The sequence below is a fragment of the Gymnogyps californianus genome, chromosome 4 (genome assembly GCF_018139145.2).
Source record: "Gymnogyps californianus isolate 813 chromosome 4, ASM1813914v2, whole genome shotgun sequence".
In the NCBI taxonomy this organism is placed as follows: domain Eukaryota; kingdom Metazoa; phylum Chordata; class Aves; order Accipitriformes; family Cathartidae; genus Gymnogyps; species Gymnogyps californianus.
The window spans coordinates 65,366,467-65,390,944 of NC_059474.1; the positions used below are offsets into that span (position 1 = coordinate 65,366,467).

Sequence of the window (24,478 nt, forward strand, 5' to 3'; positions counted from 1 at the left end):
GGGGAATGCACCAAGAAAGGGCCAGCAATCCACCTGTTTTGCTGGGATGCTTAAAGAATGGTGTCTCTGCAGTGAGATGGTGCAGTGAGAAACAAACACCACAACGGTACCGTTGTGAGTGGGCCCAGACTCCAGCTGTGTTACTCCCAGTCATCAGACATAAAAAGAATTTTGAAGCAAGAAAAGGCATTGTTACTTATTTGAGATGATGCTGTGGTTCCTCTTAAACACAGACAATAACCCTATGACTTTGCTTTTTCATTCAGTTACCTGGTAATGGAGTTAATGGATGCCAATCTGTGCCAGGTCATTCAGATGGAGCTAGACCATGAGCGAATGTCTTATCTACTGTACCAAATGCTCTGTGGTATCAAGCATCTTCACTCTGCAGGAATTATTCACAGGGTAAGGGGCCTTTGGTTTAAAACTTAAGGCAGCATATGACATCATCATGAAGACTTCAGAAACCACTTGAGTTTCTTCCGTACTGTGGATCAAAGCCCTATCTCCCAGTAAAATGACTATAAACTTCTGAGTCATAGTCTATCCCCTTAGCAGAGTAGCTTCATGCTTGTGTTAGGAATGAGATTATTTGTGAACTTAATCAGACAAAAAGGTAATGTGATTATTAAAAATAAATAATAACCAAATAATAAGCACTGGAAATCATCAAAGTGATAAATGTTATTTCTCCTGAAAATGCAGCTGGCTACATTTACCACGCATGACATCAGACACTTTGAATTGATTTTGTAGTGTGGTCCAAGTATTGCTTGATCAGGATCCGCAGAGGTCAGGGCATATGGAATTGGCATTTGCCATCATTTACATGTGCTAAAACAAATGAAAAGACTGCTAAGTCTATATTAAATGCATCCTCTCATTTTGCGTTTCTAAATGCATCCTCTCATTTTGCCTTTCCATGTCAGAGTGCTGTGTCTGGTAAGGATGCGGTACCTGGCTGTGAATGCCAGAGGTAGCGCTATGTGTGATTGTTGACAGCAGAGGGAACGGTTCACGTGACTGTGAGCAGGAGGCGATTCTGAATGGATTGAAAATATCCTGAGTTAACTTCTTTATTGAAATGTGCTTCTACTAATCTGGGATTTCCAGCTGAAAAAACAAATCCAAAAATGTTTCCCTTCTGTTGTGAGAGGAAGAAAAGAAGGGCTGATAAAATGGGTTACAAAGTGGATGTTGCTTTACAATATACAAAGGTCTCCTTTCTTGGTATGTTGTATGTTTAGCAAAGGATGATAGATTTGGGTTCCGGATAGTCATCCAGCAAAGGATGAGTTGAATTATTATAAACGAAGCATTAAGGTATCTCCACACATACAGTTGGAATGTCTCTATTAGGCTCACAGCATTAAAAAAAAATATACTCAAAACAGTACCCTAATACTAATCCTAGTTTCTTGTGCTGCTAAATGCAATTAATTTAACACCAGTAGGCTCCTGCTATCCAGGTAAAGCCCCACAGTATGCCAAGTCAGAACATCTTCCCAAAGAGTTTACTAGAGAAACAGTAGCAAGGTTTTGCTGTGTATTTAGAAGTATTTCTGATAATAACTGTAAGTGTCAGAAGAGTAAAAGAATATTTGAAGGGTGGCGTAAAATATCAGTCCATATCACAGCTGTGCCTGGCTTTATGAAGGACAGTCATACGTCTTTTCACTGTCTTTTGCAGGATTTAAAACCAAGTAATATTGTGGTAAAATCTGACTGCACGTTGAAGATTTTGGATTTTGGACTGGCCAGGACTGCAGGCACTAGCTTCATGATGACTCCATATGTGGTGACACGTTACTACAGAGCACCAGAGGTCATCTTGGGAATGGGCTACAAGGAGAACGGTAGGGCTGCAATTTCATAGCAAGCACAGTGCAACCTGAAGTGTAAGGTCTGCCTCTGCAATTGTAAGGGGCACCAGAAGGAGAAAAAGAAAATGTAATGGGAAATGACATCTTGAACTTAAAAGGCAGGTCATTTAGAGCAGTTTCTCACTGTTGTGTGCTGCAGCTACAGAATGTATTTGGGATGCAATGCTGGTGAATTTATCAGTGTGGGATTGCAGAGTAATGAGAAACTTGTTCTTAGTTATGGTTGAACTTAACAAATACAGTTAGCTTGTTCTGACAAGAATGTCTTTGGCTTCTGTGGCTGTGAAACAGTGTGGGAACCACTGGAATTGCTGAATGAGTGATGTGTTCTAAATTTGAGTCTGGGTCTCTGAATTGTTTGAGGGAAGAAGAAGAGGTACAAGCTGAAATAGGGAATCCTAGCCATTCCAGAATTTCTCCACATCCAGAGCTAGATCTGAATTTCAGGAATGGTTTCTGTCTTTATGATAGGTTTAACTAAAGTCCCGGGTTTTGCTGACAGGTTTCATGTGGTCAAAATCCAGGTATAAATTTTACAGTTTGAGTCTTTTTTTAACGGAAAGTAGAGTTGGAGAGAAGAGGAAAAAGCTGAAGCTAAAAAAAATGCATCTAATTTGTGTGTAATCTCCCTAGATGTAAATAGGATTTTGCTCTGAACAGTCTGTGAGGGATCTGGATACCTCTTGGTCCCTGGGAAGATTGTGAAAAGCAGGTAGGGGGTGCTCACTATAGAGAAGCAGGTAAGGAAGAATTCACATTTTGCAGCAGATGAAGGGAAAACTTTATAAGTGATTCTCGTTTTGTAACAAAACTGAGAATTGCATCTGAGTGCCAGGCAGACCAGGCAGAAAAGGAGGGGATCCAACACATAGTGGAGAAAAATCCACCAGGACTCAGATTCTGCTGTCAAAAGCTACCACTTGTCTGTTTGACAAGGAGACTTTTCAATGACAAATACAGCAATTTATTAAAAAGTCTCCTACTTAATTTACATTGGAGAGGTTAGCTAACCTGCAGGAGAACTTTTACTAACAGCCAACTGCATCCTGTAAAGGGCAGCGAAACTGATTTTGGGAGCTGATTCCATGACTTAAGCAAGAATAAAGGCATGCTCACGCAACCTCTTCCAAAATTAACAAGTCTCTGCATGAATTATTTGTAATGTTTATGAATTTACAGTACACATTTTAATATGAAAGTCTAAAAAGTAGAGAATTATTAAGCAGAGTCTAAGCGTACAGAATAATTTCTGGAAAAGGAATAATCTTCCTTAAAGTATTTTGTAATTGATATTTTTGATAAGTGCCATTGGAAATTTGAACTAGGCTCAGCACGCTTTAGATAGTTCCTTAGTCAATACCCAGAGTTCCTTCTATTGTGAAATGAATTATTTTGCGTTTATTTTTTTTTTCTCTCCAGACATTTAGTAGATGATTACCATTGTTGTTGTTGTTATTGTCCCTGAAAGGACAGAGAAAGCACTTGCTTTTCATGTGATTAAAATTGCACCAAGAAAAAGTTAGACACACTTTTGCGATGAAGTACACAGCTGGGAAGGTACTAAGAATGTTTGCCACATCCAAAGGTCCTGATCGAACGCCTATTGAGGTTAACATAGAGACTTCCTTTGACTTCCCTGGGCAATGAATCTGGCTCAAGATGAATGATCTCGTCTTACTTGTACAAAGCAAAAATAAAGTAAACAGAGAAAGAAAACAAAATATTTGAAAATGAAGGTCAGCTGTCTGAGGAGCCGGTCTGCTCCGAGGCTGTGATCCAGCTCCCAAGGAAGTCAACAGAAAGGGTTGTTCTTTGCTTCCCTGCTCTGGCCTATGCTGCCACATTACTGAAGCTCCCCTACTTTTTTTTCCTCTTACTAAGTACACTGCCTGTATGAGGACTGTTCACTGCTTTCATTTTCTTTCTGCACTTGGTTGGCTAAAGATGCATAATTATCACCAGTTTGCTGCACTTCCGTGGAAGGTCCCAAAACTGTCACTATGAAGAAAACTCTGCCACTGCCTCAGGCATGCTCTTGCTGTCCCATGCCCCTGATACCTGTACCCTCCTTTTCCCAAATGGAACATTTCACCTTTATTTTGTTTTACCAAGAAATGAGTTGTTTGTTTCTTTGGTTTGTTTTGGATTGCTTTTGAAGGATAAAAAGGGGGAAGAAAAAGAGGAGAAACTGGTTGTGTAGGTCAAACATGACCACAAAATGAGGATTCAAAGCTGAGAAACAATGTAGTCTTTTAAAGCATTTTAAAGCATTTTTTTCCCCTTCACATGGAATACAGTTCTTTTCTTTCTGTGCATGCTGTGTCACTATCTATCTAGCCTTTTTTCTTGTAAAACTTAAAGGGCAAAAAAACCCCCCACCCAAATCAAGCAGATGATGTAACTATGTGTATCGTATCTATAAGGATCAGGATCAGGAAGATAAGAAATGCTCTTAGTCTTGTTGGTGCTTGTCCTGCGAAGCGTTTGTTTTAGCATTTATTTTGAGTACCTACACAGTAAAAAGCAGAGTCCACACAGGTCTCACTCTCCAGTTCTTTCCAGTCAGTATGTAGGTACAGACAGATACATATAGATAGGTACCTATAGATAGGACATAGGTACAGATCCTGAAGCAGGAGTTTTAAATAACCCTTAAGGGTGGCATTTATCCATACGGCCTTTACTCATGTGAGCAGTTCCATTTGGAACCTCTTGTGTACTGCTGCAGAGAGACTCAGTCCTGCAGGACGAAGCCTAGAAACTGCCTGGCTGCAAGTAGGGTTTGGGTTTTTTTTGCTTTTGTTTTTTTCTTAAAAAAAAAAAAAAAAAAAAAGTTGTTTTTTCACCATAAACTCAGTGTATACAGGTCTGTGCAGTTGTTACTTGATCTTTACTTGCTAGCTGTGGGCCTTTTCCTAAAAATGTTGATTTTAAACTTTTTCCACCGTTGTTACTAATTACCGTTGAGCTGACTGACACGGCTTTTACTTATTTATTTTAGCTTTTGGTGAGACATGAAAAAAAACCCAACAAAACCACAAAACAAACTGTACTGTTCTGATCAACCTGCTCTTTTTCCCCTCCTTTAGGAGTGAAATGTCGTAGTTAACTTTGCTTTTTTTCCCTCCTTCTTCACTTCCCTGTCTCTGCTGTTCTAGTGGATATATGGTCTGTGGGATGCATTATGGGAGAAATGGTTCGCCACAAAATCCTCTTTCCAGGAAGGGACTGTATCCTTGTGCCATTTGCTGCAGCTTCACCTATTATTTGTTCCTCTCCTCCACCCCATCCCTTTTACCATGTAATGACTATACCAGGACTGTAAAGATAGAAGCAAAAAGTTGAATCCCAGAGGTATGAGTAAATGAAAATAGCGCACTACTGATGTGAACAAAATTGAAAATGAAAAACAGATGCACAGAACTATTTCAATCAAATAAGTTACTTTATTTTAAAACCTGTAATCATTCCATTTTATGTAGTCTTTATGTCATACTAATAAGCAATCTAGAAAACAAGCATTATGATTGCAAATTGGATAGCTTTACTTATTATTCTTCAAAGGAAAAATAAGAAAAAAAGAAAAGAATCCTAACTTGGCCCATCTGGTTCCTGCAAATCTGTTTTTCTGCTTTTATTCTTTGGAAATAGTGACTTCATAACATTTGTGGTGACATCATAATCTTTTGCTTGCTAATGCATCATGGATTTGGATTCATCTCAATGCTGTATGGGCTCAGAGTTGAGTCAATACAACATTTTTTTTCTTTAAAACAAAATGAAGAATTTGACTTGCCCAGTTTAAGGCAACCGTTTATCTGCTGTGGTTTCCAAATTGGCCTGAAATCAGATTCTCTTGATTTAAAAATGGACTTTCCTTTACTTGCATGAGGTCTGTGTTGTTAATTAAACTGTATTTCCCTCCCATCTTGTTCTTCTCGTCTTGGGTGATATTATTTTTACCACTTCCAAGGTGGTGAAAGCAATATTAGAAAATGAAAACAAAAGAGGAGGTGTCTACTTAGCCTTTGGTTTATCACAGGCTAAGCCAGGCAACTTGCCCACGATGGATGGGAAGTGTAAGTAGTGTGTATTTTGCCCATCGGAATAAAATGCAGCAACATGACATGTTTTCCACTTTCAGAAACAAAAAGACATATTATTTTCAGCAGGTTGGCAGAAAGACACCATAAAAATCTGGCATCAGCAGACACTGGCAGTTGGTGTGGAGAAAACCCAGCTTTTACAGACATGTAGTCATGGAAGTAATTATTTTTTTGCTGGCTCTTGAGTGATTCCTGTAGTGTTTGTCAGAGTTAGGTCCTGCCTGTCCTATTTTCACAGCTCTGTCGACTTTCTCTGAAAACGGAGCTCTGCCCGGTAGCCAGGTGAAGATGCAGTTATACTTTACTAACAGGTAGGTGGGGAAAACTGCAGGTACCTCCTGTTTGCTGAGGAGGAAACAGCAATGTTGTACTGACTTTCAGTCTTATAGGAATATGGACTGGAAAGTTATCAGATGCAAAACATGACAATGAAGTAAGAATGGTGTTTTTTATTATTAGTGGAATAAGAATGGTGTTTTGTATTATTAGTGGATAGCTTTGAGATGTCACTCCAGAGGTGCTGCGTTTTTCCTGCAACATGTGGAGCAGGCTGCACACCCACCTTCTGCAATCTGAATGTGCAGAGCAGCTCCCAGCATTCATGAGACCTGTAATTCTGTGTGATAGTTATGCTGTGTTTCAGTGGTAACACCACCTCAGAAACACCATCATAACTCTTCCTCCAAATACTGTGCTCTTTTCCTCTTTTGTTTTTTAATGTACAAAGAAAAACTAAACGATCTATACTATACTTGAGGTTCAGCTGTAAATACTGAGGATATTTCCATTTAATCTATTTGGAGAGAAGTCTGATTGAGTTTTTAGTTGATAAGCGACTAGAATACAGAAAAAAAAAGCTATTTCAGAGTAAAAACGTAGTACCGTGGTTAGTGGGTTGCTCTCCTTTTTCAACAACAAACTATATTTAAGAGTCATGTTCTTCTGCCCATTTCCAGAAAAAATAAACGCTATATAATTTAAACAACATAGCTTTTAAAAAATCATTCAAACATGAGAATTACTTTGTTTCTGTCTGGCTGTGACAACAGTCTCTTATGACAGTGTCTTATTCAGGGATAGCAACAGAATATTTTTAACATACCTTTTAACATTTCAGTATCAGTTAAAAATAACAACTGAATTTTTGAACAAATGCAGAAAACATTGTGTAAATTGTGGGATAGTCCTACTTTTTAAATCATTGGAAATCCCATACCCTGAAATGCAGTGTATGTGGTCACAATTGCTGCCACATTTTAGTGGTGGGTTTATTCAGGTGAGTTGGAAGTTTAAAAAAGAAAAAAAAAAAAAGAAAAAAATGGAATCTGTACATTCATTTCCAAGTCAATACTCATTTGTTAACCAGTTTGACCCCTTGAATAAGTGTTTTCAGTGTTAGAAAGACTGGTTTGTGTATGGGTCCATATTATTTCCCCTCCCTCCGTGGCTGTTGATGAGCAGATCTAGTTTGCCTCCTAGATACAGGAAGAGCTGGAGAAGCATTTATGCAGCTGCAGGTAAACTTCGCAGAACGACATTACAATAAAGCTTCCCTTGGGCTACTTAAGGCCCTCCAGCAGTGGGTTTTCTAGCTGAAAGAGGCAAGTCTGTATAGAAACTAAAAATTTCAGTTCTTTTTAATTATTCAGTAGAATGTCTACTGTGTGCACTTGCTGTCAATGTAAGGAGCTTACTCGTTTCTAGCCTGGAGTAAGAACATTCATGTATGGCACAGTATACATCTAAGAAAAATTTCACAGCTGCTGCCAAGCTTTATGGAAAGAAAAATTTAAAAAGTTAATCTTAACTAAACCATCGCACTGAGTTACCATTGCACTCAGGTGCTGCTGACTTAAAATGAAATTTCATTTTTAAAGTCTTCATGGAAATTAAAACATGGGGAAGATTAATTTCAGATCATCTCATCTGTATAAATAAGAAACTCTCTCTAAGTTACTATAAGAAAGCTCTGAAATCTGTATAGACTACAGGTACCAGTTTACGATAACTGTCCTGGTTAGTATTAACGTAAGTTACACATTTTCCAAAAAATGTGTATGTTTCTTAAATGTATTAAAATGCTTTCTGAACACGTGTTCAGTTAACTGCTATTTTCATTAGCAAAAAGCCAAACAGTACTTGAAAATGATTGCTCTGTGAATATTGCTGAGGCATTTAATCTAATTGACCTAGTAGGACACTTGAGCTACAGCAGGGCTAGAGGGTTGGTCCATTCAAGTGCTGTCAGTTTGCGATGAGCCAGCTGGTTTTCAGAAAAATATGAACACCCTCCAGCCTCCTGGAGAGTACCGGGTAGAAATTGCATAGCAGATACCTTTGTTCCTTGTTACTCACCTAAAGCAGACATTCCAAAATACTGTCAGGGAGACTTCTTTAGTCAGAGGGAGACTTAGACCCTCATGAGAAGAAATCCACCTTTTGATCAATTTCCAGATGGATTTACAGACCAAAATATTCCTGGCAAGTTCTGGTAAGCTTTTGTAATTCACTTCTGAGCTTCTCAGTGTTTCTTCAATGCTTATTCCACTCTTGTCTCAGTTAAATCAGAAAGAGTGTGAGCGACTAAAAATTGCCCAAACTCTTGGATGCCATTGGAAATGTGTTGGAAAACTCCAGGACTTTCCCTAAAGCTGTGTTCAGCTCTAGCTAATAATGTCTTCAAAATCTCATAAGATTTCAATTTAAGGATTGGAAATGTGTTTCTGTGTATTTTTTAAGAGATGGGAAAACTTAAAATGGTCTGAATGCTTTCAAGTGAGATAGATCTATTAAGATCTGAGCTGCTGAGGCCACAGTGATGTCCCACAGGCACACATGACTTAGTGGGGAGATAAAGCAATCAAAGAGCATTTCTTTTCAGTACTGGGGAGGCGTGTAAAGGATGGTACTCTAGCAAGTTCATGTGTAAGTCCTTCAGCAGATTAAAGGGGAAACAGTGATTTAGTCATAGAAATATATTGTGATAACAGCCAAGTGTCTTAAGTTTGGCTAGGCCTGGATTACAGTGGTGAATATGGAAAACAGAATTCCTACTGCAAATAGCTTAGAGTCCAAGACAGTCAAAAGAGAAAACACCATTAAGATAGCAAGAGAGAAAAAAATCCAGACTTATTCTGTGTAGCTATGACCATCCAAAACAGATTGTGAAGAGAAGTCAGCATTAATAGATGAAGTTAATGTTTTCTGTGGCCAGATTTTCAAAAATTCCTTTGTCTGCCAGCTGTCTTTGAAAGTGGTGGGATTAAGAGATGCTCTTTGACATCTGACAGAGAGTATTCTTTTATATTTTTCCAGGAATTAATATGGAAAAAAAATTGCTTGCCTTAGGGAAAAAATTTTGAATCAAAAAAGTCTTTTAGGAAAAGATGTTGCCTTTCCACCACTTATTAGCAGAATTTGTCTTTGCATTTGAAATATGATCTGCATTTATTAGTGGGTATAATCCTAGCATTTTGAGTGCATGTTGGAGGCTTTCTTAAACTTTAGTGTAATAAAACATCTGCACTTTTGTTTAGTACAGTCCATTGTTTTTCATGTTCCCAGTAGTATTTTCTTAAGGCTTGTTTTGTCTTTTAAAAAAACAAAAACAAAACCAACAATTAGCATCAGGATTATTTAAAAGAGACTATTAAAAATGGCTGGCCTGGCTCTCCAGGTTGCATCAGCTGGTACGCATTAGCCTGCTGCTTAAGTGTCTGTTAGCTACGATGGCATTGACGGCTAAGTTTGGATTTTGTTCAGCTGGATGATTCCTCCCTGGGTGTATGGTATTTGGTTTTGGACTCAGGATTTTTCTGAGAATATAGCAAGAGTTTGAATTATGGTGATTTTATTGGGGGAAGTTTGCTTATATGAGACGAGGTCTGTCTCAAAGAGACTTCAGCGTAGCTGTGAAGACGATTTGGCTGTTGTCATTCTTCTCTTTTTTAATTCAGATATGTATACTCTAACAGTTTATAGTGCAATTTGCACTTAGTAGAAGAGCCCTATGAGTCTGTGATCTGCATAGCATTTGGAGTGGATCCCAGCTGCTACAATGAAGATGATCCATTGTTCGTTTCTCAACACTCAGCTTAAAGATTTTCAGCATGGGTCTGAACATGCAGTTTCAAAAGTGGCCAAGTGTTGAGGTATAGATATGTGCTACACCTACTCCTGCCTCATATGAATTTCAGCCAAGGCAACTTAGTCGCCTTTTCAGGCACTTATGAAAATTGGATGGTCTCAAATGTCTTCCCCCCCCCCCCTTTCTATGCCGTTAATCAGCTTTTGCTTGATGGCAACTGTACTAATTTGAGCTGAGTTTCACTGGTACAGTTGAGCAGACAATTTAGAACTTGTAGACAAAACAGATAGTACTGAAGTGTCTTTTGTCAAGAGCGTGTAGGTATTTGGTCGGGAACAAAGTAGAGGACTGGAACACACTCAAGTATACTTAAATGATATGCTAATCTGTATTGTAGCAGGAGAGACTACCTGTGGGATTCCTGCTGGAAGAGGTAAAATGAGTGTACTTGAATACTCTTTGAGACCTGGGAAGAGATACTTCAAAGTCAAAATTTAAATTAAGCTAAAAAGAGGGTCTGAAGCTAGCAACTGCAGGATCTGCAAAACATGTTTTAAATGTTACTGACTGTCAGATGCAGTGTAGTGTGTTTCACATTCCTTGGCAAGATTCTCCATAGGTCTCTCTTACTGCAATGATTTTTTATATAGTTATATTCAAAAGAAAATGGGAGACAGGGAAGGGCATGAGTCATTCCTCGTGCCTCCACCCATTCTTGAGCTTGCATCTCAGGATTCCCATGGCCTTTTCTTAATATACATGTGCCTCTTAATATCCTGTGACATCTATTCCAGTCCCTCTGCAAGCTCTGCGGTTCTGAAAGGGACAGTGGAGCACGAGTTCCCAAGGAAAAACAATAGTTTTTCAGCACTTGTTTGGCACTGCAACCTAAGAGCCAACCTCTGAGGAAGAGCACAGATTTGGATGTGATTTGTACCTCCTTCCGCGTTTTTCCAGATAGGCCGGGCTCTGGCACCTGCCTGTCTACTGCAGATCAATTCTGTCTATGCCAAATGAAGGTGAGCGTCTGCGAGTGTGAATCCCAGAGAGTGACGGCTCAGCTGTGTCATAAGAAGGCACGATGCATATCAGTTTGGAACTCACAGAAAGTTTAAAAAAAAAGAGAAATTCATGCATTGGTTCGAAGCGTCACACTTGTAAAATTGTGGCAACTCCCTTTCGGTTCCATCTAGAATCTGTCAGGAGGGTAGCTGTACTCTACAGTGTTTTTCAGCTTCAGTTGCAGGTAGTAAATTAGAAGTCAATAATGCAATAGTCAAACACTTTGGAACCCTATTACTGTTATTGACAAATATTAAGGTTTTAATAACATCATATGGAAAGTGGTGTTTCAAATAGAAAGGAAAGATTTTCTCAGGGAATCTTAATGGATTGAGCTGATACTGTGCTGAGCACTTGTTAAAACATGTTGAAATCCATGCATATAATAAATACAAGCATGAAGGGAAGGTTTTTGGTATTTTGGTGAGGTCCTGAGATTGGAATGTTACAAAACTGGGAGTTTGCCATGATTTAGACAGAATTGAGGGAGGGAAGGGTTTGGTGGGTTTGGGAGGCTTTTAATCTTTTTCAAGTGTTTGAGCCATCTTCACAATTGTCATTAGGAGTGCTGCACATCACAAACTTTCCTTGGCATTGGCAGTCTGAAGCCTTTGTAGCTGTGCTTTCTGGAGCTTGTGAAAAAAAGCAGTTTTGCCCATGTATTACCAAGAATTACCAAGTATTTTTATAAACCATGTCCTTTTTTATTGCATAGAAATAACAGAAAAACCTGTAAAAACAAGGTACAGTGTCCAATACAGACTGCTGTATTTTTCTTCCTGAAAATTCAAGTAAGGGCCTAGAAATGGTTCTTCAGAGCAGACCTCAGTGCAGATCTGCAGGAGCACTCAACAACAGAGATGGAGGTAAATGGAGGTCCTACCCAGGAAGGCGTCTCTCCTTTTTAGGAGGATTTGGAGGGAGAAGCTCACTGTGTTGTGACAGGCATGCTCAGTCGCCTTGAAATTTTACTAGAGTTTGCACCTCAGCCATTGGGAAACAGCATTGTGTGCTAAATATTTTGGCCTACACTCACACAAATAAAATCAGGTATCATGATTTGCTTCATAAGTATGTCTATCATAGTCTTCCCAAGTCAGTTTTGAGGACATGATCATCTCTTTTCAGCTTGCAGAGGGGCAATTTCTGCATCACTAAAACAGGAGCTATTACAATGTCAATGTTTGGCCCTCTCACTAATGCTCTGGGCAGAGAGAGAAAGTGTGAACTAGCCCATGAGGCTGGGAAAGACAGTAAAGCTCATTCAGCTGTGCCTGCACCTCTGGTCTCCAGAGTTTCCCATGGCATGCACTTCATTAATTTTAATTTGAATGTCATGATTTTCATTGAATGAAAACCAGAGCTTACTGAGTGCAGGTCTGAACAGCCACCTCAGTAGGAGTTTTAGCAAGGGCAGTTGCAGATTTTCTTTATGGGCTCCCTTTCATTGTGTTTTGTCAAGTCTCAGAGAACCTGCGGTTTGGCAGGAGGAGAATGCAGGGCCATTACAAAGGAATGAGGAAGGAAACAAGCTATGGTGTCTTCAGTATCAGAGTGATACCCATGCTTTTTCCAATTCATCCAGCATGGTAGGAGCAGCCTTCTGCAGAAACAGAAAAGGAAATTGCATCCACAGCCGAGTTACAAGGGAGGTGTCCATGAAAGGTTAGCTTGGATCCTTTCTATCTTTGGCTAATTCTACAATTCCTGATCCTTCTGCACCTTTGCTGAAGGGAACCTGAAATCTGGAAGGATGAGCAAGCACTCATTTGGGTCAGGAAGTACGTAAGACTAAAGCACAAAGAGGAATAAATGTCTTATTAATGTTCTTCCATCCCAACTCTCCCTTCTCACCATCTCTTCTGGTCACCTTCCCTGTGAAGGGCCATGTCAGCAGCCAGACTAGACTGCTTCCCCAGGACACAGGAAGGTTTGAGGGGTGGGGGGCATGCATGTGTGGCAACAGAGCAACTTCTGTTCAGCCTCCCCAAACTCTATTCAAGCCCCCGGGGAGATTTTGGAGGTTCTTATGGAGGACAGATCCATTCCCCAAATGTTTTGCAAGACAGCCCTGACACAATCACTGTAGAGGGTATTAGCTGTTCGGCATGGAATCAGAACCAGGAGGTGGCCCAGAGGTTAAGATTTGCTGTATGAGTGAAATATTTCCTTTGTTGAGGAAAACGCTTGCACATGGTTTGTGGTGGGCATTTATTCAAGGTGGCTATGCCAGGGAGACATTTGGTGTCCTTGGAAAACTTACTCATATTTTGAAGTATATGTACACACTCAAGAATGCATTTCAGAGCAGCTCTGTGCAATAATCTGGTTTGTAGAGATTTTGAACAAATTAAAAATCCCCTACTCTTAGTAATCCAGGACATGGGTATTCTAATGGAGAGGGGGCTTCTCATCAAGGGCTACCCAAATCTCAGCTATTTCACTTCAAACAGTTGTGAAAAGTTGTAGGTTTAATTCCTTAACACTGTTTCATGTGATCCTAAAACATCAAGGCAAATAGTTGCTAAACTGAAGTTTTACCTAGAGTCACGCAGAAGTCTCTGTGACTGTAAATTAGCCTGCGATTAAAGCTTAGGGATATTCCACGTGTTGGCGGAGCATTGCTGGTCTTTGTGAATATCTTGCATTTGGAAAAAATCTTGAACCAAATGTAAATTTTCAGTGCTTTGGAGTTGAGTCCAAATGTTTAGAGATTGTGGTTTGTTTGTTTTTCTGGTGCTTGTATGACTGAAATTACTCAGACTACATCTGGATTGATGTTGGACTAAATGAAACTGAGGATTGAGGCTTAGGTCTCTGAACTGCAGTTCAGAGTCTCAGTGCCTTAACTGGGGCTTCTGACACCTGCTGCTCTATACGCTGAAACTCCTAACCTCCAACTAACTACTTTTCTTAAACACGCAGTGAAACTCTGGGTTCCAATTTGACTTATTTCTAATTGGCTCAGGAGAGGAAAAAGAGGCGGCAGTCAAGAAGGCAGTTTTTTTCTCTGTGGACGTTGGTTATATTCTCATGTTCATCTTTGCTTCGTCTGATTCCGAAATTTTCAAAGAGCTTCCTTCCCAAAACCTCAGGAGTAGAGGAGAATAATCATCTCTGCTTTACAGTTTACAGTTTAGTAAGTCACTAGTTCAACTTCTGTGTTTGTGCTCTTGAGCACAGCATAGAGCAGTAGTGTCAGAAGGCAGCCTCTGAAAATAAAAAGGAATTAATAACAGATGAACAAACAACTGCTTGCTCTATCTTTTCCTGATATTTTGCATGCCATTTAGCTTGTGATGAAAGCAGCAATAATTTGCATCTCTAGGTTTGCTTATTGCTTCCAAACAAGTAGCCTTGTATTTATTTGTTTGTTTATTGATTTATTTATTGTGTAGTATTGAAGCTTTTCATATGCTAAATAAAGCAACAGGGAACCTTAGACCCAGGCATGTAAAGATTTCCACAGATAGGACATTTGCCTTCAAAGTCAAATCCACTTTTAAACTGTTGCTCAATATGAAATTGTAAGAGTAAATTTAACCAAGCAGCATGACGCTTTCATTTTTTTCCCACAGTTTCTGGCCCTGAGAGACCAGCCTGTCCCTTTTCTTGCTTCCATGCCCTATGACTTATCATAGAGCAAGGACAGCAGAGGTAATGTGGTTTCATGGTGTTGGTATGGGGGAAAATGCCGCCTTAATCCTGTACTGGATATAAGGAGTCTGATTTTCATCTCATGTTCCAGTGTAAATTGTGGTTAGCTTTGTTTGACCCAGCTGAACTACTCTTCTCTGTACGAGGTAAATAGTCCCCTGGTTTGCTCTGAATTTCAATGCAGAAGGTACAGCTTAGTGCTTCTGTGTCTCAACTGTCCTATTTAGAAATCACCATTTCCTATCACGGCAAGTGGAAATCTTATGAGATTCTCAAGACCCCTATTATGGACTGCTGGCTTCACTGAGATTCAATGGAAGTGAGCCAACAGGCTCTAAAGCAAGCATTATTGGAGTCGAATGATCTCAACAAATTCTATTCATACCCCTGAATAAGAGGTGGATATGTCTTCACAAGGACCCAAGTTCCTTTTGTGACTTCTGGCAGTTCAGCTTGTGAAAATATGCATGGATCTCTGGTAACTGAAAGGATAAAGGAAAAGCAATTTGCATATCCTCATTGAATACAGAGACCAGCATTCATTTACAATACAAAGCAGTATAAACCTAGGTAATGAATGCAAACGAAAACTTTAAAAAGACAAAATTAATTGGTAAATTTTAATTACAAAGCTGTATTATGACACAGTAGCCAGACGTGGGTCTCACTTGGTTTTCTGTATTTAATAGTATTGTCTTTCATCTACACTGGGGTAAAGAAAACTGTTGGAGTCAATTTTTCTCAGACCTGCTATGTTGTCATGAAACTTGTACGCTCAAGCAGAAAAGCATCTGCAGAGAGCGAAAGGCCGGTCTGTGTCTGCGGTGTGGGCTGCAGGCTGCGTGCTATAGCATGATTGGATAAGTCTTCTCATTTATTTGTTGTTCTGTTCCTGTTTTCTTGTTTACCTTCATTTCATTTTTGTTTTCAGTTGACATGTGGTCAGTAGGGTGCATCATGGGAGAAATGATTAAAGGTGCTGTGTTGTTTCCTGGCACTGATCGTATCCTTCCTAGCAGCCGTTTCGGCCTCAGTAGGTACTTCCAACCCTTCCCCCTCCAGCCCCTTCCCGCTAGACTAGTGCTGACATACATTGGTGCTGTACCTAAAGAGCTGGGTTAAGTCCCACTGCAAAATCCTTGCAAATCAAAATGTCAATAAACCATTACGGCCTCTTCGTAAAAGCCTTAGGTGGAAACCGCAGCGAGTATAGTGTAAGGAGATGGAAAACAACGTCCTACATGGTTCATCAGAATCGCTGTCTGCAGCCAGTGACCACTTGGTTTTAGTTTTGTTGTTATGAATGTCGCTTTATTAATTTGACAGGGGGTGTGTGTGAGTGTTTCATAAATGACAGGTTTTTTAAATTCAGGTTGTAGCATGGTAGGCATAAGTCACTGTTCACCTCAGGATGGCGGTGTAAGAGGTTCTGCGTTTTAGGAAGAAGGTATGATTAACTCGGACATGACTTTTAGAAATGCTTATTTCTTTGCTTGTTTGCTCTGCAAGTGGTATTGAAGTAGGAAAGTAGGAAATGGCTTCAGTTTGGGGACAATTTCTGCTTCCCAAGACTAAAATTATCACTTAACTTTGTAGCAATTTGATGACTCAAAAGGCTGGGAATTTCCTTGGAAACTGTTGTAGTGGACTTCAGTCTGTCATCCTTTATTTAAGTACACGTAGCTATTATGTGAAAGCAGAATGTGTTTTTGACATCAACAAGAAGTGATTTGTAGATAAATACATTAAATCAGTCAACAAGCGATCCAAGCAGACTAGGTATATGTACGTTTTCCTTGGAGACCATTCTGCATTCAGGAGTAAGGCAGCCATAATTCTTACTTTATTTGATGCTTTATTAAAGTTTTGATATATACTCTATTATTTATCAGATTGTGAAAGTGGTTTTTTCTTGTGCACAACAGCAACTGAGGTCTGTGCATGCTTGGTCTAACTCCAGTGATTCATGGTCTGTAGGATTACACAAATGAGAAATGGAGATGACCTGTGTACAAGTTTTTCTTCTAATTTAAACTCTGTACTTAGATGACAGAGGAGTTTCCAGGCATTGTTCATTTTTATGTAACTTTCTCTGAATGCGTGTGCGTGTACGTGTACACTTATGTATATGTCTGTGTGTGTGTAAATATACACATACTTACTAATTCAGTTCAGCACTTCATTTTTTGCCTCATTCACACTTTAAAGGGTTCAATATTTTGATTAAAATGTAGAAAAATTAATATCTGAAGAGCATGAAAAAAATGAAAGTAGGCAATGATATCATTAATATTTTCACAGCCTTGCCTAGTAAGGTTCTGATCTGTGTTTTGTCCAAAATGTTGGATGAGCATATGCATACTGAAATGAACACTAAAATTCCCATGCGTTTTCATATGATCTGGAGCACATCTCATCTGCATATGTGAAAGTAAACCTTTCTGTTCTATGTGTTAATGTAAATCATTAGCACCTATTTGTGCTCCAGGAAGATTTGGCCCAGGCTGTGCTTGTGTTTTCTGTGAATGTGGAGTGAGAAATTTAAGTGTGGGGGTTAGCATAGCTCAGTGTTGTAGTCTGAACTGTTTTTATGTTAATAGACTTACTTTTGTAAGATACCATTTAAAGAAATCCCCAACTAAGTAGAAAAAGAATTAAACATGTCTTACATAGCGCTTCAAAAGCTGGTTTCTTTGACACAGCTGCATACTTGTTAAAAAGAAATCACGCAAAGCCTCTATAATTAAACCATTATGTGCTGTTTATTATTGCAATAACCCCACAGAAATTGGCATTACCAGCTGCTTATTTGTTTGGGATTGTTCTGTAATTGAGTTCATGTTCTTCATTTGTATTTATAATACGTTGCTAAATTTGCACTGTGTTTTATGTACCGCTCTGCTTTTCTTCTGCTGTTCCATGAGTGTCTATTCTGTGAACAGAGAACAATGCCGTTGCTTTCTTTCAGGCCGCTGAGCACCCCTCCTCAAAGCCACCTCTTCTCCAAATCCATCCCCCCCCGCCCCACCTCTCCCCGGCTGCTGAGCAGCCGCTGGCAGGGGTTCCGCACTTCTTGCTCCTGTGCCCGTCTGTGCAGCTGAAAACCAGTCAGAAAGTTGCAAGGGCAGACCCCGCCTGCTGAGATTGATGACCTCGTGGCATCTTCTTCCTGAAATCTGCATAGAAAATGCTTTGCGTTTCTATAAAAAAGATTATTTCTTCAGACGTGAGATGATGGAGTTGGGCAGCTGTATAATTCCATCAGCAGGGACGATAAGCCCTAAGAGCTTGAGGGCAGCATAGTTAAGGATGTATTTAAGTGTAGAAGGAGCAAGAGAAATTAGAAATCTGTTTCTTTAAAAAAAACAAAAGCTTCCCCTTTGACATAAAATGGGTGTAAAATGGGTTAGGACTGGCATTGTACCCGAATTTGTTTTCAGCAGTTTTTTCTTCACAGGCAGTGCTTCATTTCACAACCACACTGATTTGAAGAGTATTTAATACTAATTTGTATCAATTTTTATGCATAAATAACTGTGAAAAGCAGTTTTGAAACGGAAAGATTGAATATTCATAAGAAATGCACTGTCAGTCATATATTTGACTGCACAATTTACTATTTGGCATTTTCCAGTGGTTAAGGAGTATAGGTCGTTTGATATTCTCTTTACAGAACTAAATGGTCCGTTCAGCTAACTGAAACAACTTCTGTAGCAAAATAGAGCCATCTTACATGGTCGTGGAAAATTCACAAGCAGAAAAATAGGAAATGCCTTTGAGTAAGTGCAGAGTGGAGTGCTTAGCTAGGCTGCAGCTCTGTTCCACTCCTGTAATCCATTTGAATTCACTGAAATCGCTTGGGTGGAGCTGAGAACAGACTCCACCTCTATTCTTTTTTAAACTCCAATTGTGAGTGAATGCTTTGCAATGTCCAGAATCCCCATGGTCTTTACTGATCCTTGAAATTTTCCTATTTCTCTACCATTTTTGTTGTATGCACGATGCAGTTAATTATGAGCTAAAGCTTTTTTTTTTTTTTAAATCTTGTATGAAACTTCTTTTCAAGTTTGACAGCAGTAGTTCTGCTTACAGAGAAAATATTATCATGAAGCTTGGATATACTTGTGCCTCGAGCAAGGAGAAAACGGCAACATGGTTTGTTGTGTTGCCTCAGGAGCAATTTGGAAAGCTGACTGTACCTGTGAGTTGACTCTTGTTCCATGTGTTCTCAAAATTTTATGAGGGAGACTGTTACTCTTTTCTCACCACTGCATAAATGATCTGAAGAAGTTAAGAAGGTGCCTTAGTCCTCTGGTGAGCTGTGAAAGTGGTAGCTATACATGGATTTTTTTATTTTTTTTTTTAAACTGCTAAATGCATTTTGGGCAGACAAGGAAGAATGTGCCTTTAAATTTTGTAGTTGGGAATGTGTAGGGAGACAAGTATATATTCACTAGAAAGATGTAAGGTTAGCGTGATGTCAGCTTCTCTTAGTATAATCACAGATGGCCATACAAGCTAACACTTACAGAGCCTTACTCTACAACTGCAATCATGTTGTGCATGTCACAGAGATTGGGGTACAGGGTTTTTATGCACAGTTTTACAATTCATTGAGAAGGTATTTAACAATGCTAATGTTCGTACGCCGCCTCCTAGGCTGGGTACATGATCATCGTGCATCCAGCTGTACACGTTACAAAGACGGAAGTGTACCACAACAGAAGGTTCTAGAAGCCTAGAAACAGCCTGGAGTACTACAAGTAGATACTGCAATGGTGCGGAGACGTCCACGAGGGAAATGGTAATACTTATCCAAGGGCAAGACTGCAATCCTGTGCTGCAATATGTGGACTATCCACTGTACATTTGCTTGCTGCTGTGTAAGCAAAGATGCTCAGCAACTGAATGAAGTGCCAGCTAAAAAAAATAGCAGTTGAAAATTTTAGTGAAAGTGTCATCATAGATATGCATCCAAAGGGTTAATGAGCTACACAACCAACACTGCTATCTCCTAACTTCCAAATGATCAATGGTAATCTTTGAAGTCATTTTACTTATGTGCTACATGTTATTTTTATTATCACCACATGTTCTACTATAGCATATAAATAGCAACTACTGTTCTTAAAGTTGCAAAATATTTTCTGTTAGGATCTAATTTTCACAAAAGCCACATTCTTCTCCAAGCGTTCACCTTGGCACAGAAAATGGTCTACACTTGCTGTCTTGTCAGATGCTAGTGTTTTCAATTTCTTTTGTGTGTTTTTTGTAAACTGTGTTGACATCAGATGTAAATTATGGGACTGTGGAAAAAATATGTATCTGACATTGATGTCTTCCACAGTGAAGTTAGTTAGTTTGGTTTTTATTAACAGATTTATTTTTAAAAAAAGGTCCAATTTTAAAAAAATGAAAATGAGTTGAGCTATCAGCTTTACAGTTGGTGCGACAACTTAGTGTTGGGAAGGGAACTACAGAGCTGCTCATAGTAATCATTCTAATTTTGACAAGTTAGGAACATCAAAAATTTGTACCCGAAGCAATGCAGTTAGTTTTCATTGGTGGAACATGCACATATGTCATGGTTTAACCCCAGCCGGCAACTAAGCACCACACAGCCGCTCACTCACTCCCCCCACCCAGTGGGATGGGGGAGAGAATCGGGAAAAAAAACCCTAGTGGGCTGACATAAAGACAGTTTAATAGGACAGAAAGGAATGAAAAATAATGATAATGATAATAATAATAATAATATGACAATAGTAATACTAAAAGAATTAGAATATACAAACCAAGGGATGCACAATGCAATTGCTCACCACTCGCTGATCAATGCCCAGTTAGTTCCCGAGCCGCGATGCACGCCTTCCAGCCAACTCCCCCAGTTTATATACTGGGCATGATGTCATATGGTATGGAATAGCTCTTTGGCCAGTTTGGGTCAGCTGTCCTGGCTGTGTCCCCTCCCAGCTTCTTGTGCCCCTCCAGCCTTCTTGCTGGCTGGCCATGAGAAGCTGAAAAATCCTTGACTTAGTATAAACACTACTTAGCTACAACTAAAAACATCAGTGTGTTATCAACATTATTTTCCTACTAAATCCAAAACACAGCACTATGCCAGCTACTACGAAGAAAAGTAACTCTGTCCTAGCCGAAACCAGGACAGCCAGAAAAAGCAAATCCCACTCCCGTGCAGTAAAGCTAGTGTAGATGTGCTGCTTAATAGATGAAGAAAGTGGAGTCAAATATGCTGGGCAGGGAAGCATGATTCCCCACCATCACCACCACTATCCAGCACAATTCCAAAAGCTCTGTTATAAACAGGCATTTTGGCAGAATTAGTTGTGTTTTCCACATCCCAGTCCACAGATGCTGCTTGAGGAGGATTTCAGGAAGAGGCTTTTCTAGCACAGCCACACTTTGGAGTACTGTGGAAAAGCAATGATTGGTCTCTGATGATCAGTTGGCTGTTAGATTTGCAACAGATTTACCCCCCCGCCTTTTTCAGGAAAAGAAACATGAACTATTACAGTAGGTATTGCTAAAGGTTAAACGGCTGAGCACTGACAAGTTTCTGACTACCAGGGAAGAATGAACAGGCTTAACTATACATGCATCACAGTATGTTGTTATTTGTATTGCAGTAGAACTAAAATATCCTACTGCAAACGGTATCTCCTCCTGCAAAACCTTGCTGTTGAACATAAGAAAATATAATCCTTCACTCAAAAAAAAAAAAAGGTATGATTTACACAGACATAACATGAGAAGGAAAAAGAAAAATTATTGCCATTTTGAGGCTAGCTAGCTTAAGTACAAAGACAATAATTTGTTGTCTAAATTTCATTTTTTTAATCACTAGCTATTAATTTGTGCAACTGTAGAAATGCTTTTAATATTTTCTCATTGAGACAGAGAAGTATTGTAAGTTTTCCATTATAGCCAAGCTCCATTTCCTTAGTTGTTTGAATATTTGCAGAAATGTAATTTAACTGAAGTCTGCAGGCCAACTGAAGGAACAAAATGGTGGTCCTTAATTCACACTTCTGAAATACATTGCATCAATGGGAACAGAAACAAAAGTAATGGTAAACTTGCAGCCTGTACCTCTAAATAGATGACTTTGCTATGAAATCTGATTTTTCCAATAGAAATACTTTATTGTGCATTCAAAATATTACTTTCTGTTAGAAATTTTGTGCATTTGCTTTAGAAAAATACGTCTCTCAATCTGCAGTTCAGATTCTGGTTATTTTCCAAGTAAATAACCAAGTATTCAGAAAGCAAAGGAGAACAATCCTTAAGACAGTATTAGAGTGCAAAGAGAAAAGGTGGTTGGGAAGCTTGAGGCAACCTGAGGCCTCACTCAGTGATAAATCTTCATTCACAAGATACACATTTTAGAACTATTTTCTTAAATAAGTTTCTTTGCTGTAACTTTGTATGGCCATCTTAATGTTAGTAAAAATGCCGCAATGTTAGTGCCAGGGACAAACTAATAAATCCAGGTTAGATCCCTTCTTCTGTCTTAAGTCATACAGATACTATTGTGTATAGTTGACACATTTTCCTTGATCCTGTTTGGGGCAAGGGACAGCTGAGGTGATTCAAATAGCTTTAAAGAAGACATTTCATCATTTTCCAGGGTTTTGGGGTGTAATTCTCTCCAACTTCCAGTCTGTCCAACATTTGCTTAATCTCAAGGGGAAAAACAGGGTCTTCTGTTAGCAGAAGTTTTTCTTCTTTAAGTTTTTTTCACTCAAATACAGGTTAATCTTTTTTGGCCTGGGAAATTTCTGTCAGAGTTATGTGATCACTAACTTGTAGTACCATTTTTTCAGCCTGTGTGCAAATAACATCTATAGTCACAGTCACTCGTTGGTTAATGTAACCTACAGTAGGTTTTGATTCACATTAGGACTGCTCTATAGTAACATTTGTTTTCTGCAGAATTGCTGAAGTTAATTCTGACTGCCAGCTAGAGAAAACTTCTTCTCTTTGCTTCAATAAGTAGACCTCAGTGTTTTTTTCAAAACTTTTTTTTTTTAATCTCGTACCGTATCGTGTACCACCTCTCATCATCAGGTACACCACCGATGCATTACAACTGGTGACTGTATAAAACATAACAATGAAATGGAGCCAGACCAGCAAGAACATTCTTGCACGTTTTCATGTATTGGACCTCAGAATATAATCCAGTGCTAGTAAGACCTAGGTAAGTGGAGAAACAATGCTAGAGAGAAAATGTGTGTGTCCATCTGACAGAAAAATGGTCTGTCTCCACTTGCTCTCGCTGGGCATGGTTTTTCTATTGCTATTATTAGGACGAAAACAGGTCCTGAGTGCTCCATCATGTCAATTTGTGTGTGTGTGTGTGTATAGATATATATAAAGAGCAAATGAATATATTTTATTTAAGGGTTTTGGCAGTATTTGAGCAACGTAAGTTGGAAATAATACAGTAAAGAAGCACGATTATCCATTCAGATCATTGTTACTCAAAACCAGTCCCTGAAATTGCTGTGACGTAAAGCCTGACATTTTTGGCCCTTGGTGCAAGCCAGGGCTGCAAAAGCTCCAGTGCTGTCTGCCTCCCATCAAGGCTAGTCAAGGAGTGGAACATGGTGGCTCTGCCAGCTCCCTTGGCTTTGGCTGTCGTCTTTGCACTGATGACTCATGAAGCTTCTTCCATGTCTTAAAATCTTCCTGTTGTGGGTGGTAGCCTGCTTGTCTGTTGTCTCTTACTGAGAGCCTTTCCGTCAGCTTAGAAGAAATGTGTGCAGTGGGCACTGGCCCGTTGTCTGAGGATTCTCCGTCTCCCCTCTCCATCACCGGTGACACTGGTTCCCACCATGTAGGCCCTATTCTGGGATCTTTTTTTACTCCTTTTCCCTTATCAGACACATCCAGATCATCTTACTACATCTTGCCTCTCAACATGTCCAAATCCCACAACATTCTGTAATCCCAAAGGTCTCTCTCTTTTTGGCCTTCATGCCAAATGCCTGAGAGATGGTTAACCTGCTCTGTACAAACGTAAGCTTCTGATGTCTGCTTTGAAGCAAGTCCTGTATTTGGCCCTCCCTGTTTATCAAATGGCCTTCACTCAATCTGCACAGGTAGTGCTTCCAGTGATGCTTTTATAGCTTGGCTTTCTCACACATTTAGCTTCTCTTGGCACAACTAACAGCACCTTCATTTCTGTATTCTCTGTTCTTCTCTGCAAAGCATTTACACACTCTCTATTTTCAAGTTCCTCAGAAAGACTTGCTTCTGAAATAGTCCGGCCAGCAAACCATGAGGTGCGTTAACTTGAATACAAGTTTAAAATGTCAAAACACTTTATTTTCTAATAAAATGTTTAATGAAATATTCAGGCTACTCTTTGAGCAGCTATAGTCTTGGATAACTTTATTGTTGTTGCAATTCTTTAGTTTTCTGTTGAGAAAAAGATATTTTTCATGGACAACACAGGATACATACAACCTATGGAGTGTGTGTGTGGGAGGGGTTGTTCTACATAAATCTTTCATTTAGTTTAAAACATGAAATTATTCAGAAAAATCTTTACAGACCACTGCTATTTCTAGCAACCTTTTTCAGCTGAAATTAAAACCCTTCAAAACACTGTTTCAGCATTCTTAAAGCATATACTTAAATTGTTTTCATTCCTTTAA

General features: G+C 39.3%; 1 protein-coding gene across 3 annotated transcripts in view; it reads left to right on the top strand.

Annotated features, from left to right (window-relative positions):
• The window catches only part of MAPK10 (mitogen-activated protein kinase 10), an 87,523-nt gene that overhangs the window by 38,158 nt on the left and 24,887 nt on the right, over positions 1-24,478 (top strand). For 2 of the 3 annotated variants that reach the window (XM_050895336.1, XM_050895337.1), the window contains exons 5-7: positions 267-405; positions 1,691-1,856; positions 5,042-5,113. In XM_050895336.1, coding sequence (XP_050751293.1) covers positions 267-405; positions 1,691-1,856; positions 5,042-5,113 — 377 coding nt within the window. Of the gene's footprint in view, positions 1-266; positions 406-1,690; positions 1,857-5,041; positions 5,114-15,726; positions 15,799-24,478 lie in introns of all 3 variants that reach the window. The other variant, XM_050895338.1, reaches the window with a different exon arrangement.